The sequence below is a fragment of the Dipodomys ordii genome, unplaced genomic scaffold (assembly GCF_000151885.1).
Source record: "Dipodomys ordii isolate 6190 unplaced genomic scaffold, Dord_2.0 Scaffold69, whole genome shotgun sequence".
NCBI lineage: Eukaryota > Metazoa > Chordata > Mammalia > Rodentia > Heteromyidae > Dipodomys > Dipodomys ordii.
This window is the reverse complement of record NW_012267285.1, coordinates 1,102,893-1,120,015: the sequence shown is the minus strand read 5'-3', so window position 1 is coordinate 1,120,015 and position 17,123 is coordinate 1,102,893. Positions and strand designations below refer to the sequence as shown.

At 56.8% G+C, this 17,123-nt stretch overlaps 1 protein-coding gene across 1 annotated transcript in view; it reads left to right on the top strand.

Annotated features, from left to right (window-relative positions):
* The first annotated feature begins 41 nt into the window (after positions 1 to 41).
* Cd9 (CD9 molecule) overlaps positions 42 to 17,123 on the top strand; it is a 30,216-nt gene continuing 13,134 nt past the window's right edge. Inside the window, exons 1-6 of the mRNA XM_013023657.1 lie at positions 42 to 219; positions 9,291 to 9,393; positions 15,156 to 15,253; positions 15,709 to 15,783; positions 16,165 to 16,263; positions 16,403 to 16,492. Coding sequence (XP_012879111.1) covers positions 154 to 219; positions 9,291 to 9,393; positions 15,156 to 15,253; positions 15,709 to 15,783; positions 16,165 to 16,263; positions 16,403 to 16,492 — 531 coding nt within the window. The 5' untranslated portion in view covers positions 42 to 153. The remainder of the gene's footprint in view (positions 220 to 9,290; positions 9,394 to 15,155; positions 15,254 to 15,708; positions 15,784 to 16,164; positions 16,264 to 16,402; positions 16,493 to 17,123) is intronic.

Below are 17,123 nucleotides of genomic sequence, written 5' to 3'. Positions count from 1 at the left end.
CCGGGGCGCCTGCGCACCGCGGCCCACCGCGCGCCTTTAAGGAGTGGCACTTTTTAAAAGTGCAGCCGGAGGCCCAGCGCGTCGTCCCCCCCGTCCGCACCGTCGGGTCCCCCAGCTTCGCGTGTCCCCCCGAGTCTGCACACGGCCAGCATCATGCCTGTCAAAGGCGGCACCAAGTGCATCAAATACCTGCTCTTCGGGTTCAACTTCATCTTCTGGGTGAGTGGGGGGGCGGCGCGCGTCCCGGGGTCCCGGGGTCCCCGCGTCCCGGGGTCCCCGCCTCCCCGCGTCCCCTGGCCGGCGCCGGGCACGGGCTCCGGGCGAGGCGCGGAAGGGGGGGACGCGCGCGTTTGTGGGGTGCCCCTCCCTCCTCGAGGAGAGGGGGCGCCGCTGCTCCACGGGCAGGGGAGCAGCGGGAGGGGGGACCCCGGCGAGGGGGGCCCTGAAGACCGATCTTGGCCCCGATCGTTTAGCTGGGGAATTTGGGGGGGGGGAGACCAGGGAAACAACAACAACAAAAGTGGGGTTCAGTCGGCTCGAGTTGCGAAGGGGGGGTGCCCACACGTCATCGGGGAGATCGAGCCCCCCCTCGCTGGCCGGGGGGGTGGGGGATCCCCGTACACAGAGTGGGGGTGCAGGCCGGGCTGGGCCTCGGCGGGAGGAGGAGGGGGTTCGGGGTCCCCCCCCCCCGGGCCGTGGGAACGTCCCGCTCCCCCTCGTGGAAGACTCGCTCGTCCAGATTTCCTCCTCCTCCTCCTTCCTGGAGTGAGATACGGATCTCCAGCCCGGCGGGGGCGGAGCGCGCTTCCGGGACCGATCAGGTGTCCCACCTGCGGGCTGCACCCCCCTGCCCGCCGCCAGGCCCCGGGCCTGCGCCCCGAGACACCCCCCCCACTGCCCACCCAACGCAGGCCACAGGCCCAGAACCCCCAAGCCGGGGAGCGGCCGAGGCGACCCCAGGAGTCAGAAGGACCTTTTGTGTCCTGACTTCCCCAGCTCCACCACTGACATTTGAGGCCCTGTCTAGGAGCTCCCGCCTGTAATCCCAGCCACTCAGGACACTGAGAGCTGAGGATCAACGTTGGAGGGTATGGCCCCAGTGGGGGAGCCCCGGCCTTGGATGGCAGTTCCCAGGCTGCACACGCGCACACACAGACAGACACACAGACATACACACGCACACACACTCAAAGGTGGATTTTTATTTGGGGGGTCACCCTCAGGAGACAGGGCCATAGAAACAAGTCGGGGTTCAACCAGAGGCCCGTGACCACACAACAACAAAACCAAAAGAAAAGTTGGCAGGTCCTGAGGCTGGGCCCAGTGGGGAATCCGAAGGAAGCAGAAGACACAGAAGTAGACACCCCCCTCTCTCGCTCTCTCCCACCGGACCTGCCACCGTGCTGACTTCCTGTAATCACCGACGCTGGCATCACCCCAAATATGTCCCAAGGCTCCTCCAGGCCCCGCTGGGCCCCGCCCTGCCCCGCCCTGGCTCTGTGGAAAGCTTTTGGCTCCCTCTGCCCGAGTCTGTCTTGGTGAAGGTGCCAGGCTGTCTGCTTAGAAAGCATGAAGCTTTAGGGCTACTGGGGTGGGGGAGGGAGATGGAGGAAGGTGGATCTAGACTTGGCACAGTGTGTGTACCCCCCAAGTCCACTCAGTCTGTGGCATGCCAGGCCTAGCCAGAGCAACATGCTGCAGTTAGGTGTGGCTTGCTTTGCATACTCCTCCCAGGCCCGGCCGGGACTGTTAGGTTGTGCTGTAGGGTTGGGAATGATAATAGAGATGAGGTCCTGAGATTCCCTTGTGCACAGCGAGGAGAGAGAAAACCAGAAATTGGGGTGAGGTGTGTTCAGGATCCTTGGGTCCCTCCTCCCCTCCTTCTTCCCTCTCTTGTCTCCTTCGTGGGAAAAGAAGGGGGGGAATGTTAGGGAATTCATTTATTGTTCACTTGTACCAGTTTGGGGCCTTCTAGAATCAAAAGCCTGCTCTTCTAGAACATGGTAAAATAAGAGTGTCCCTGAAGAGTGTCCCTTAGTTTTTTCCACTCAAGGCTGGCGCTCTACCACTCGAGCCACAGCACCACTTTCAACTTTTTGTTGGTTCACTAGAGCAAAGAACATCACAGGCTTTCCTGCCTGGGCTGGCTTTGAACCACGATCCTCAGATCTCAGCCTCCTGAGCAGCTAGGATGTCAGGCGCCCCGCAGGTTAAAGGGCTTCATGCAGGGTCAGCCCGCTGGGGTCGCTCTGAAGCTCTGAGCCTGCGCAGAACAGCCATCTGCAAACCGAGCAAACCAAGTGTCCCATGCCCACAGTCCAGCCAGCGATCGGCCTGGTTTTTCCAACATCCCAGGAGCCAGACTCTCCCAGCCTATTTTTGGTGGATCCTGCGTTGGCCACAGATCTGCCCAGTTCATTTCCCTCATCCCCCGTGAAAAGAATAGAAAGGCTGAGCGAGAAACATCGATCCTCCTGATTACATTCCCCCCATTTTCCCAGGGAAATGGCAGGCTCCCACCCTGGTACTTGAGCAGACAGGTAGCTCCAGCCTGCCCAGCCCGGGGTGGAGATGGAGTCGCATGAATTTGGGGGGGCACAGGTTGGCCTCAAACTCTGATGTCCTCCAGCTTGCTTCTCCAGGCAGCCCTCGGGGGCCTTGGAGTGTGTTTTGCTCCTGAGGTTTTGTGTGTCTGTTCGTTTGGAGGCCACGATCTTGCACTCTAGCCCAGACCGGCCTCGAACTCTTTCCCCTCCAACCTCTGCCTGATCTTCCTATTCAGGTCCCGACCCCACCCTCTCCTAGCTGAAATCCTAACTGAGATCCTCCTTCGTGATTGGACGAGAAGAGTTCGGGGCAGGCGTGGGACAGCCTGGCTGTGCTGGAAATAGGAAGTCCCCCCTCCCCCCCAATAGCAAGGGAGGGGTGTCCTCCCTCCCGCACAGAAATGGTATCCCCTGTATCTAAGGAAGGTGGCTTGAAAATGTAGACCGAGGTCTGGATGCAGAGACCTGGGTGTGAATCAGTTCCATTGCCAGCTTGTTTGAAAACCTTGGGGCGGAGGGGGGAGGTAAGGAAGGGGGGAGGAGGGGGGATTGGCTAGTCAGGAACAGGTGGCTCCCGCCTGTCATCCCAGCTCCTCAGGAGGCTGAGATCTGAGGATCACAGTTCAAAGCCAGCCCAGGCAGAAAAGTATGTTAAGATTCTATAGCTTCCATGAATCGCCAAAAAGCCGGAAGTGGAGCTGTGGCTCAAGTGGTAGAGCGCCAGCCTTAAGCAAAGAAAAGCTAAGGGGAGAGTGCCCAGGTCTTGAGTTCAAGCCTTAGTACTGGCATAGACAGACAGACAGACAGACACAGAGCAATTCCCTCCCAAGAGATAGAGCCATTAGAGCCACAGATTTAGCTCCGAATCTTCCACACTCAACTCTAGTCCTTGGAGCTTGAACTCGGGGCCTGGGCGCTGTCCCTCAGCACTTCAGCTCAAGGCTGGCGCTCTACCCCTTGAGCCACAGCGCCACTTCGGGTTTTCTGGTGGTTCATGGGAGATCAGAGTCTCACAGACTTTCCTGCCTGGGCTGGCCTCGAACCACAATCCTCAGCTCTCAGCCTCCTGAGACACTGGGATGACAGGCGGTACCCCTGCTCTCTCTCCGGTCTCTTTGGCCTCCGTTCCGGCCTCCGTCCCTGACGGCAAAGCCGGACTCCATTTCATGTGCTGTTACAAGTTTGACGAGGTTTAGAGGTGGGTGGGGCCGGGGAAGAGACTGTCTGAAAATAACACTGCTGTGCTGAGAAAGAAAGTTCTAGAAGGCCTCTGTTTCTGGTGTTGGGGGTAGGCCATGGCTGCAGAGTCCAACGTCTCTCCATCACCACCACCACCACAGCTTTCTGTTACCTAAAATGGCTTCTCACGGCTGGAGCTGGAGCCGGGGGGTGGGGTGCTCTGTTTGTTCTGGAACTTTCCAGCGGGACAAGAGGTGAGCTGAGGCCAGGTGTCTTCCTGGCTAGAGACAAACAAAACACAAGAGGTGTCCGGTCCCCTGGCCAGATCTTTCTTACGATGCTTTCTTTGAACCAATCCAGAGTGGCCAGTGGCCAAGATGCTGACTCCTCATGTCTGGGTGAGAGAGAGTCTTACACAGACAGACAGACAGACACACACACACACACTCTTCCCCCAGACCTCGCTGGAAGGTTTTTGATAAGCAGCTACATCCGGGACTTTTCCTCATCAGCATCTGCCCCCCAACATGAGCTTTCTTCCGTGGCCTACTTGTCTCCTCACCCCTTCCTTTGAGGGGTGCATGGGGGTGGATCCTTCCTTCGAATAGCCCTGGGGGAAGAAGGGGGTGGTTCTCTGCCCCCCCCCAGTTTCCTGTCCAGTTCACTTGGAGAAGGAGGCAGGGTTTCTGGGGTGGGTAGAATGATCTGGAACTTACTAGCAGCTGGAGCGTACCATGGTCTTTTCTGTTGGTCACTAGCCCGCAGGGCTTGGCTTGGGCAACCCAGACGTCAAGGCCCTGAGTTCAAGTCCTCTGCGCTTCCCTCCGAGGGAAGCCTGACGCTCTTGTCTCATCGCTTTACTATTTTCAGCCCCAGCCGGGCGCGGTACTGCACGCCTGTAGTCCCAGCCACTCACGAGGCTGAGATCTGAGGACAGAGACTCTGATCTCTTCAGGTCCAAAAAGCCAGAAGTGGGAAGTCTGGCTCAAGTGGTAGAGCACCAGCCTGGAGTGAAAACAAGCTCAGGGGCAGCGTCCAGGCCCTGGGTTCAAACCCCAGGGCCCACACACACACACACACACACACACACACACACACACACACACCTCAGTCTCCAGCTCTGAGCCATCAGGAGAAATCCGTGGCAAGTGGGATTCCGTGGACACACGGGACAGCTCTTCCTCCGTTTCGTAGCCCTGTCGTTGGGAATCTGCCCCCGTGCCTGGCATGCTCCTTTCCATCACGGGTGCGGGCAGCTGTGGGGAGCGGTGTCTGTCCCCCAGATAAGATCATTGCATCATGATGAAGACCAGCCCGTCATTTCCTCCCTCTTCCCCTCCCCCCAAAACAAGAGGATGACTTCATGACTTAATGGTTGGTGGCTTGGGAGCGCGCTGTGCACAGCTGACATCATAGATCCGGAAATCGTTACCTTCTTAAAGAATATGACGACATCAGAGGGTCTTCCTTACAGACAAAAGGGAAGGAGGAAGGAAGGGAGGGGAGGGGCAAAAGGGAAGAGGAGAGAAGGAAAGGGGAAAAGAAAAAAGGAAAGAAGGGAAAGGGAGGGAGAGAAGGGGAGAGAAAAGGAGAGAAGAAAAGAGGAAGAGAAGGAAAAAGAAAGCTAGGCATCAGTGGCTCCCGCCTGTCATCCCAGCGACTCAGGAGGCTGAGATCTGAGGATCGTGGTTCAAGGCCAGCCCGGGCAGGAAAGTCTGAGAGACTCTGATCTCCCATGAACCCCTAGAAAATCAGAAGTGGCGCTGTGGCTCAAGGGGTAGAGCGCCAGCCTTGAGCACAAAAGCTCAGGGACAGCGCCCAGGCCCTGAGTTCAAGCCCCAGGACTGGTACAAAAAAGTAAGTCTTAAAGAAGGGGCATTTCCCATCTTGGGAGCTGTGGAAATATGGTCACTCCATGAAAGACAGAAAGACAGACAGACAGACAGGAGCCGCTGGCCCAAACGCTCAAGTGTGTAAGCAAAGCATGTTGTTTACAGGGTGGAAAGCAAATGCGTGGTCTCCTGGAATTTAAGGCAAAACACCCACAAATGACCCTCCACATCAGATGATTTTGGTTAAGAGCAGAATAGCTGCTTTCAGGAGGGGAGAAAAAATGAGAGAGAGATTTATTTCTGGACTTGGAAAGTTGAATGAGCCTTCTACTTGAGAGAGAAATCTCCCGTGCTGGGCAAAAAATCTATATCCAGCTCCACCTACAGCTCCCCCCCGACACACAGGGCTTTGGGTATTTTCCCCCTTTGGTTTAGTTTGAGGTGGTTTGTTATTGTCTTTTTAATTTGGGGGCATTATTGGAGATTGGAACTCAGGGCCTTTGGTGTACTTGGTAGACAAGGCACTCTACCGCCTGAACCACACCCCCCGTCCTGATTTTTGCTGGATGTTTCCGGGACAATAGGCTCTCGTGAACTTCGAGAATCCTCCAGCAGGCCAGGGTTATGGCTGTGAGCCATGGAAGCCTGGCTTGGCTGTGTTTTGTGTTTAAGATTTTTAAAATGATCTTTTTCTAGAAACTGAGTTGGTGGAGGTCACCACTCAGCTTGGCCTAAGACATCTGGAAGCCTTCACCAAGATCTTGGGGACCAGCCGGGCGCCGGTGGCTCACACCTGTAATCCCAGCTACCTGAGATCTGAGGATCGCAGTTCGAAACCAGCCTGGGCAGGAAAGTCTGTGAGACTCATCTCCAAGGAACAGAAAATCAGAAGTGGCGCTGTGGCTCAGGTGGTAGAGCGCCAGCCTTGAGCTCAAAGAGGCTCAGGGACAGCGCTCAGGCCCTGAGTTCAAGCCCCATAACTGACAAAAACAACAACAACCTGCCACGCCATTTGAACCACGTCTCTACTTCCAGCTTTTCTTTTTGCTGGTTCACGTAAGAGTCTCAGAGACTTTCCTGCTCTGGGCTGGCTTTGAACCGTGATCCTCCGATCTCAGCCTCCGGAGTAGCCGGGATTACAGGCGTGCGCTACTGCCCAGGACATGTCCCTGAAGCTGTGCTGGGCTTGAGGCGTCTCCTCCCTACTGCTGAGGGGGGACCGCGTTGGGTTTTGTGGTTGAATTCATAACGTGGGCCTGGATGCCAGAGAGACCCCGCCCCCCCAAGAAGTTCTAGAACTTTCCAACAGTCCTCCCTTGGCCTCTGCGCTTCCTCTCCCCGGGCTCTGTGGGGTGGGGGAGGAGGCAGGTGGGAGAGGGTGAGGGCAGCCTGCCACTGGGATCCTGTTTGTTCTTGCTTGGAGCTGCCCGCGCCCCGCCCCGGCATGGCACTCCCTGCCCAGCCTGGTTGCTATGGAGACGGGCGAGGCCAGAGGCCCTAAAGGAGGTCTGACTTTTGTTTTGAAATGTCACCGCCTGTGTGTGTGTGTGTGTGTGTGGACAAGGTTGGAGTGGGAAGAAGGGGGGAGGAACCCCAAAGTAATCCACCTGCCCTCATTCAACCCAGGAAGGAGTCAGGAGGCTGAGATCGGAGGATCGCCCACTCCACTCTGCCGGCCAAAAACAGCGGGGAGAAAGCCAAAGGGACCCGCACACCCAGGCCCTGAGTTCAAGTCTCACCAGCACACACAGAAAACAGTAATAATAGGAATGTAAGACACCCCCTCCACGAGCACAAAACCAGGATGGTGGATCTCTTCCCAGCCTCGACTTCCCAAGACAACTGAATAATGAGGAGCATTTGTGTCCTTCATTTACATTTGAAACCCCTGGGTGGATCCCAGTGGCTCACGCCCGGTCATCCCAGCTCCTCGGGGAGGCTGAGCATCGGAGGATCGAGGTTGAAGGCCCGCCTGGGCAGGAAAGTTCCTAGCTGGGGCACGATGGAGGCTGGGATGGGAGAGGATCAGGGTTAGAGAGCAGCTGGACACGGTACTGTGCCACAAGACGTCAGCAAAGAGAAATCCAGAAGGAAAAACAGGGGTAGAGGCGTGGCTTAGCGGAAATAGAAAGTTTAGCCCTGCCAAGGAGCCGAGTTCAAAACCCAGTACCACCACCACGCACAACAAAGCAGCGGATAGAAGGGAGGTGGAAGGGATGTTTCTTTGACCCACAGTCCTTCACCCCGCAGTCCCTTCCTTCCTCCTCCTCCTCCTCCTCCCTTCCTCATCTTTGTATTTGTACCAGTCCTGGGGCTTGAACTCAGGGCCTGGGCGCTGCTGAACTTTTTCCCTCCAAGGCTGGTGCTCTACCACTTGAGCCACAGCTCCACTTCCAGCTTTTTTTGGGGGGGGGGAGATGGGTTCCTTGGAGATAAAAGAGTCTCACGGACTCGTCTGCCTGGGCTTGGAACGGCTCTCAGCCTCCTGAGTAGCTGGGATTACAGGCGTGCGCACCGGCGCCCGGCTCTGCCCCAACTTTCTAGACTTTGAATTAAGCGTTTGGTCCTCTGGAATTGGAGGCATGCCGGGAATTTCCAGGTGTGCGTCTCAGGGCGAGGCTTCTGGGCCTGGCTCTCCTGGTGATGTTCGGTGACTCACCAGCTCCTGACCTTGACCGAATGTCTCCAGGGGAGGTGTACTTTTAGGGAGTGAGTAATTGGGGAGAGCAAAAAGAAGCTGGGGTGTAGCAGCATGGTAGAAAGCGAGGCTGCGTTCCAGCGCTGATCCCAAAAGTAAACCAGAGATATACAAGGGTATACAAGGAGGTGCTCTGGTGTGGTGTGTGGTGTGTGTGTGTGTGTGCGTGTGTGTGTGTTCACCTCTGTCTAACCATCGCCCAAGTCACTCATGAGAATATGGAGGCTGAGCACTAAAGGCTCACACGTGTAAGCCTGGCTGGCGTGGGAGGCTGGGAAGGGGAGGATCCTGGTTGAAGGCCAGCCCTGCTAGGAAAGCTCTCTAGACTGCTTCTCGACGCAGAGTGGGGTACGCCTGCCATCCCAGGCCTGATGGGAGGCTGAGCTTGGGGGAGGATCGCAGTTCCAGGCCACTGTGGGGTAAAACCGTTCGTGGGGTGCAATCTCCACGGATTGGGGGCGGGAGGGACAGCTGGAGGGAGTCTAAAAGTGGGGGGCACCTGTCTAACAAACCTCCCGGTGGCTCTTGCTGTTAATTGAGCGTTCTAGAATGTTCACATAGCATTGCACGTGGCTGTCTTCATTCACCGTACCATGGAGAGTGTGTGTGTGTGCGCGTGCCGGACCTGGGGCTTGAACTCAGAGCCTTCGCTTTTTGTTTTTCAATCAACTAACACTTTCCATCGCCTGAGCCACAGCTGCACTTGCTGGTTCTCTGGCGATCAGAGCCTCACGGACGTCCCTTCCCCCACCCCGGGCTGGCTTTGAACCTCGCTCCTCAGATCTCAGCCTCCTGAGTAGCTGGGATTCCAGGCGTGACGGCGAGCGCCCGGCCTGTGTAGTATCTGTGTGTCCGCCGTACTCCTGGGAGGGATATTGCTTGTTCTCCACTTGCTGGTATTTGAGGGGTGTTTCTGGAACTCCCAACTGCCCATCATGGGGGTCACGGGGGGGGGCAGAGATCAAGAACTAGCCCCAAAGCTACTCTGTCTCCCAGCAGTGGGACTCACGGCCGCGTCCTCTCTCCCTCTCGTAGCTGGCCGGCATTGCGGTCCTGTCCATCGGACTGTGGCTCCGATTCGACTCTCAGACCAAGAGCATCTTCGAGCAAGATAATAACCACTCCAGCTTCTACACAGGTAAGGGGCTACAGGAGACCCCTCACCTTCTCCGCCTTCAGAGACCCCATGTTGACTCAGGGAATGGAGCCTGAGAAACTCAAGGGCCACAGAAGCCCCTCCCGGCCTCTTTGTAAGCTTGTGTAAGGGGTGTGTGTGTGTGTGTGTGTGTGTGTGTGTGAGTGTGTGTGTGTGTGTGTAGCTGTGCACATGGCGCCTGCCTTTGGTGTGTTTCCCGGCATGGGAAGTTAGCTCTGGCGAAGCTGTGGCTCTGTCTGTCCGGGGCTTCAAATCCTCCCCTCCCGTCTCCCCGACTCTCTCCTCATTCTGTGATTTCTACCTCCTCGTGCCTGAGCTTTTCTCTTTTAATTTATTTTTCTGGAGGGCGGGGGGCCAATTACCGGGACTTGAACTCAGGGCCTCAAACCCCTGAGTGCCTTTTTCATTCAAGGCTGGTGCTCCACCGCTAGAGCCACACACCTCCGCGTCTGGCTTTTCTTGCTGGCTCCGTGGAGGTGAACAAAAAGAGTCTCGTGGACTTTCCTATCCAGGCTGGCCTCAGATTTCCATCCTCGGAGCTCAGCCTCCTGAGTAGCTGGGATTACAGGCATGCGCCACCAGGCCCGGCCGTTTCTTTCATTTAGAAGCCTTTGTCCTGGGAATGGGCAGTACTGGGGAGGGAGGCCCGTGTCTCCCTTCCCACCCATGAACCACCAGAAAACCAGAAGTGGCGCTGTGGCTCAAGGGGTAGAGCGCCCGCCTTGAGCAGAAGAGCTGAGGGACAGCACCCAGGCCCTGACTTTCTTTCTACATGGGAGCTCCTGGTGTCTGTTTGTTTTCAGTACTTGGATTTGAACTCAGTGCCTTGAGCTTGATCCGCTGGCTTAGGCCGGTGGTGCTCTACCACTTGGGCCACACCTCTCACCTGGCTTCTTGCTGCTTATTTTGGAGGTAGCAGCTCACGCAGCCTTTCCGGCTCAGGCTGGCTTCGAACCACAATCCTCTGGCTCCAAGCCTCCTGGGTAGCTGGGATGACAGGCGTGAGGTACTGGGCCTTAGCATCTTGGAATCTTGGAGGAGCCATGAAAGGCTGTCACACGCTACGTGGCCATTTCTCATAAACTCGGAGTCTGGCCGTCCTTTTTTAGGCCTGACTTGGGGATATGGCCATTCGCGTCAGACTCCACGTGTCAGTTTGGTCATTTCCACGCACCCACCTAAGTTATTTTGAGGCTGAGCAAGTCATCCAAAGCGAGTGGGACTCAGACCAGAGAGACAGGTGTACGTCTGTGAGCGGCCGGGCATGGCGGCTCCAGCTACTCAGGAGTCAGAGATCAGAGAGGTTGGTTCTTAGGACTCCATCTCTAATCTCTAACGGATGGGTGTAGTAGCTCCCGCCTATCATCCCAGCCACGTGGAGAAACTGCAGTGGGAGGATTTCCACCTAAGCCTTGGGCAGCGAGTTGAGGCCTGACCTGGACGACGACGCTCCAGGTTAAAAAGGAGCTGGAAAGTTCAGCAAGGCACGGAGTTCAGATCCTGGTCACACCCGAAACATAAAAAAAGAACCAGTCCTGCAGGTTCCCGGGGGATCCTGGGTCCCCTGGCTGTTTGCCAGGGTTCCCCCGTCTCCACCGTGAAGGGAAGCGGGGTTAGGGTGTGGCCCTTGGTGGCCAGAAAGAAAGGCAGAGCCTGGAGTCCCCAACTAACCAGCAAAAAGCCGGAAGTGGGGCAGTGGCTCAAGGGGTAGAGCGCCCGCCTGGAGCACAAAAGCTTAGAGACGGGGCTCAGGCTCTGAGTTCAAGTCCTAGGACACACACGCGCGCGCACACACACACACACACACACACACAGCCCATAGGCAAAGAGCCAAAGAGGCTTTGCTTATGACCCCTCCCCAAAGCCCTTCCCTGAGCCCTTCCCCTCTGTGTGTGTGTGTGTGCGCGCGCGCACGCGTGTGTGTGTGTGTGTGTGTGTGCGCCTTGTGCTCTTGATTAGCTTGATTCCCTTCCACTCCAGCCTGGTGGTGCTCTACCACTTGAGCCACGCCTCCGCTTCCGGCTTTGCGCTGGTGCAATGAGTGGAGATCAGCGTCTCTTGGCTGCGTCTGCCCAGGGCTGGCTTTGAACCTGCCTCCTCAGCTCTCGGCCTCCGACGGAGCCGGGATTACAGGAGTGAGCTACGGGGTCCTGACGAATCTATTTATTTGTTCTTTCTCGGTGACTTGGCCTGGACATTATTTTTTTCTTTTTTTAACCAAAAGGAGAATAAACAGCCTCAGGCATGGGACTCTGGGTAATCCTCAAGGAAGCGCTGAGCCGAGTAAGTTTTTCCATGAGTCAGACTGTGTTCGCTCGCTTTATAAAGGGGAACACGCCTTCGGCCATTACCAGCAAGCCGGCTCCACACAGCTTTCCCGAAAGACTTGGGGAAAAGCCCAGCCCAGGGCTTGGGGGCGGAGCTCTGTGGTCCAGGCTTTCCCAGCATGCCTGAGGCCCTGGGTCCAACCTCAGACCCTGGGAGGGAGGGGAGGGGAAGGCGAAGAAAGGGGGAGGGAAGGGAAGGAAAGTCACCCAAGCTCTCTAGCAATCCCGGAACTCTTTGGGGTGACAGGGAGACCTGCTTTGGGTTTTTGTGCTGGTCCTGGGGCTTGAACTCAGGGCCTGGGCACTGTCCCTGGCTGGCCTCAAGCCGTGATCCTCCGATCTCAGCCTCCTGAGGAGCTGGGATTATAGAGGTGAGCCACAGGGCTTGGCCAGATTCTGTAGGCAGCAATCACCAAAGCAATCTGCCCTGTCTTCCCTGAACTTGATAGGGCCATTTCTGGGTCCTTCGAGAACTTGCTGGAGCCAGTGAGCAGACTTAAAGCCCACCAGACTCTAGTTTAAATCCTCCTCTACTGAGCCTCCATGTGGCAATATCATTCAACCTCTCCTCAGAGGCCCATTAAGAGAATTTTCTCACTGGGGCACCGGTGGCTCACGCCTATAATCCCAGCTACCCAGGACGCTGAGATCTGAGAGACCCAGTTCAAAGTCAGCCCAGGCAGACACATCCAAGAGACTCTCCAAGCAACCAGGGGAAAAAGTCAGCCCTGAAGGCATGGCTCAAGTGGAAAAGTGCCAGCCTAAGACAAGAGCACAAGGCCCTGAGTTCAAGCCCTGGTATATAAAAAAGGAAAAAGAAAATTTAAGAAAGAGAGAAAGCGGGAAAGAGAGAGAAAGAAAGAAAAAGAAAGAAAGAAAGAAAAAGAAAAGAGGGCTGGGCAGGTGGCTCAGTGGTAGAGTGCTTGCCTTGCATGCCTGAGGCCCTGGGTTCGATTCCTCAGCACCACATAAGCAAAAAGAAAAAAGCCGGAAGTGGCGCTGTGGCTCAAGTGGTAGAGCGAAGCTCAGGGACGGCGCCCAGGCCCCCAAGATGGCCAACAAAAGAAAAAGAGAAGAAAGTCAAAAGCATTTTGTGTGTGTGGGGTCTACACAGAACTGTGGCGTTTTTTTTTTAAACAAGGCCAAAGTTGGGGCTCTGATGTCCAGTACCCCCAATTCCTGCCGGGGGTGCCAGGCTCCACACCCCTGTGCTACTCAGGGAAAAGCCCTGGGGCTGGGTCGGGCCTCCCAGTGGGGTTTTGGTTGCTGGTAAATGCTGCTCTCTCCCAATGGCTCCCCATTTTCTCACCCCTGGCACCCCAAGGTGCCACCTCGGCTGTGACCTGCTCTCCCCCTCCCCGTGGAGGGATCTGGGGTCCCCCAAGTCCAGCCTGTGTGGGCCGCGGGGACCAGCTGGCATTTGTCCCCGGGCCCAGTGCAGGCCGGGCGCTCAGGGGAACAATGCGCACATTCATGCCAAGCGGGGCTTGCCAGCACGCCCACGTGATGGCACCAAGACACACAGACGCTCCCTGTGTGCCCCCTGCTCTTGGGGGGGCTGCAGGGGGTGGGGGGTCCCCGCTGTCTGCTGCCCTCACTACGGGGAACCACACATGGGGGGCTGTGACCTCACCGCCAGCTGCTGTGCAGTGTGGGGGAGGGGGAGGGGGAACAGCTCAAGTGTAGCCCTGACTCTGCGGCCCCAGGTTCAAGGACAAGGTTTTCTGAGTGGTTCATGGGAGATCAGAGTCTCACGGACTTTCCTGCCCGGGCTGGCTTTGAACCGCGATCCTCAGATCTCAGCCTCCTGAGTCGCTGGGATGCCAGGCGGGGACCCCCCCCTCCCCCGTGCCTGGCGCCCTGGTGTGGTTTTATAACGTGATGACCCATCCTTGTGTCCTCCAGATGAGTCACCGCATTTGCTGCCCAGATGTTGGTTGGATCATTTAATCCTGGCAGGAATCTGTGTGTGCGTGTGGGTGCTTGTGTTCTGCCACTGAGCTACATTCCCAGCCTCGGCCATCTCTGTGAAAACGAAATAAATACCCAATGGGGCAAGGGAGCTGAAGCCTATAGTCCCGGCTGTTAGGAAAGTACAGATCAGAGACTCGTTGTCCCAGGCCAGCCCAGTTATAAAGGTTTGCTAGATTACATCTCCCATCTATGGCTGGGCACGGTAGCATATGCCTGTCATCCCAGCTACTCAGGAGGCTGAGATCTGAGGATGGCGGTTCAAAGCCAGCCTGGGCAGGAAAGTCTGTGAGACTCTGATCTCCCATGAACCACCAGAAAACCAGAAGTGGCGCTGTGGCTCAAGGGGTAGAGCGCCAGCCTTGACCTGAAGAGCTGAGGGACAGCGCCCGGGCCCTGAGTTCAAGCCCCAGGACTGATACACACACACATACACACATACACACACACACACACACACAAAGTACTGAAGGGTGGTGGGTAGGGAAGGAGAGGGAGGGGAGGGAGGGAGGAAGGGTTAGCTTCCACCCTGTTGTAGAACTGGCCTTCCACATCAGACATCGTGGGTTTCCAGGCTGGTGCTTGCACGTTTTTGCGCGTTTGGGTAGAGCCAGCCTGTGTAGCACAGAGAGGCTGTGTGACCTCTCTGGGGGTGGCCCGCAAAGGGCACAGCAGTGCACTGTGAGCGGGGCCCTCTGGACACCCCGCCCCAGCCTCCCACCTCAGGAATGTGCGTTGTTTGGGGTGTCTCCCACATCCCCCCCCATGAGCCTCCAAACACCGGAGACCTAGCAGTGGTGCCTTCTGGCTAAGAAGGATCTGTCCCCCCTTTATGAAGAGTCCCTACCACCTCGGTGCACTCTGAGGATCTCTTGGAACTCTCTAGCAACCTCCCACACACACTCTCATTTTGCTAGGAAAGGAAACTGAGGCCCCGCTGATGGACAAGAGCTGGCCAGAGGTCAGCCCAGCCATCAGATCTTCCAGCCAGGCACTGGTGGCTCACACCTGTCGATCTAGCGACTGGGGGGAGGCTGAGGTCCGAGGATCCCAGGTGGAAGCCAGGCCGGGCAGACAAAACAGAGAAACTCCTTTATCTCTAATTAACCAGCAACCACCACCTTTCGACGTAGACGTGTGGTTCTAATAAGAAGAATAGTAATTAAATTTACATTTAGGAAGTCTTCTGATGTCCACCCAGCCAGGGGAGATGATCCTAAGTCGGGTGCACAGGGCAGGACACCCCAAAGCAGGGGTGGACACAGCATTCTGGGGGAGACTCCTCCAAGTCCCAGGATGTGCGTCCATCCCATTTGGGGGTGTCAGGGGCATGAAGTCGGGGGGAGAGGAGGAGGCAGGAAGCGAGGAAGGCCAGGAGGCCCCCGGCTCAGCCTGACGTCCTCTCCTCTCCCCACCCCGCTGTTCACACCCACACCCCATCCTCAGGCGTCTACATTCTGATCGGAGCGGGCGCCCTGATGATGCTGGTGGGCTTCCTGGGCTGCTGTGGCGCTGTCCAAGAATCCCAGTGCATGCTGGGGTTGGTGAGTGTCCCTCCTGTGTTTCCACGTGTCTGTGTCATGGCCAGCGCCATGTTGGTTGGCCGCCATGTTTGTGGGCCAAGGCCCCGAGGCTTGCCCTGGAGTTGGCATTGCTTTCCCCTTCCTCCGGGTTCCACGTTTGTGTTTGTTTCCTCCCCCCCTCCCCTCTTTTCCTTTCTCCACCTCTTGGTCAGGAGTGTGCCCCCCAAACTCCACCGTGGGTGCCCCAAGTCCACAGTGAGTGTCTCATGGCCCCCTGACCGCTCTACCGTCCCTCTCCCGCTGTGGGCTGGAGCTGGGCCTTACCCTCTTGCTAGAAGGTGAGAGTCATGACTCTAGGCTGCCCCTTCTGGAAGGTTCATGTGTCACACACACACACACACACAGTTCCAGACACCAGCTGATTTTCACAGCCAGCCAATTGGGGGCTCTCACCGCATCCTCTCTTTTCCTCCCAGTTCTTCGGATTCCTCCTGGTGATCTTTGCCATCGAGATCGCTGCGGCTATCTGGGGCTATTCGCACAAGGATGAGGTGGGTGTGGCTGGGAGGGGTGGAGCTCTCTTAGGATCCTGACTGGGGAAACTGAGGTCTGGAGAAGGAACACAGCTCGCCACAGGTCACACAGCCCGACACTGAGCAGTGTGGGGGGGGAGGGGCGCTACTCAGAAGGCCGGGATGGAAGGATCAAGGTTCGAAACCCCAGTCCCAGCTGACAAATCTGAGAGGTTCTTCTCACCAACGAACCAGGAAGAAAACAGGGAAGAGATCTACCCAAGGTGGAAGGGAACAGGAGAAAAGTGACCAGGCCAGGTTCTTAGAGAAGGTCAAATGAGACCCAGGGAGAGGTTGGTCTACCTGATGCCATTTTCCAAGAGTGGCTGTGTGTGTCACACGCCGGTCTGTGCACCCCAGGTGATTAAGGAGGTCCAGAAGTTTTACAAGGACACCTACAGCAAGCTAAAGAACAAGGATGAACCCCAGAGGGACACTCTGAGAGCCATTCACGCTGCGGTAGGTTTCTCTTTGTCTGTTTCCGGGGGCCTGGCTGCACATCCGGGTCCTTCGATTCCAGTTCTGGGTTGTTTGTTGTTCGTGTGTGTGTGTGTGTGTGTGTTCATGTGTCACCCCCATTTCTCCCTCCTCTCTGCAGTTGAACTGCTGCGGTCTGATTGGAGGTGTGGAGCAATTTATCTCAGACATCTGCCCCAAAAAAGAACTTTTGGACAACATCCAAGTTAAGGTAAACTGAGGAACGCTCTGGTGCTGCTGCTCCTATTGGCTTTGGATGGAGGGGGGCCACACAGGGGAAACAGGAAGTGATTCATCTAGATCTCTTCTGCCTCATGGCGGGAGAGTGAACACCGCCGGGACAGGCCTCAGGGGTGGACACGTCCACAAACTCGCAAGGCTCACGCCCGCCATCCTAGCTACTCAAGAGGATGAGAGCTGAGAGGATCAAGGGTTCAAAGCCAGCCAGGGCGGGCAAATCCAAGGAACTTTAACCCCTGAAGAACCTAGCAAAAAGCCAGAGTGGAGGCGTGGCTCAAGTGGTAGCACACCAGCTTTGAGAGACACAGCTAAGTGTATGAGGCCTTGAGTTCAAGCCCCAGCGCACACACACACGCACACAGAGTGCGTACCAGAACTACTAGCTTGCCAAGGGCCGAGGGCTGGTCTTTGGTGCCTTTAATCCTAACTACGCAGATGTGCAGAACGGAGGGCCCGAGCCAGCTCAGGCCAAAATAACAAAGTCCCGAGACTCCAGCAAAAAGGCAGGCTGGAGGCATGGTTCAAGTGGGAGAGCACCAGCGTGCGCAAGAAGCAGCTCCGTGGAGGGATGCTGCCCTGCGTGCGGGCCCCGGCCCAGCGAG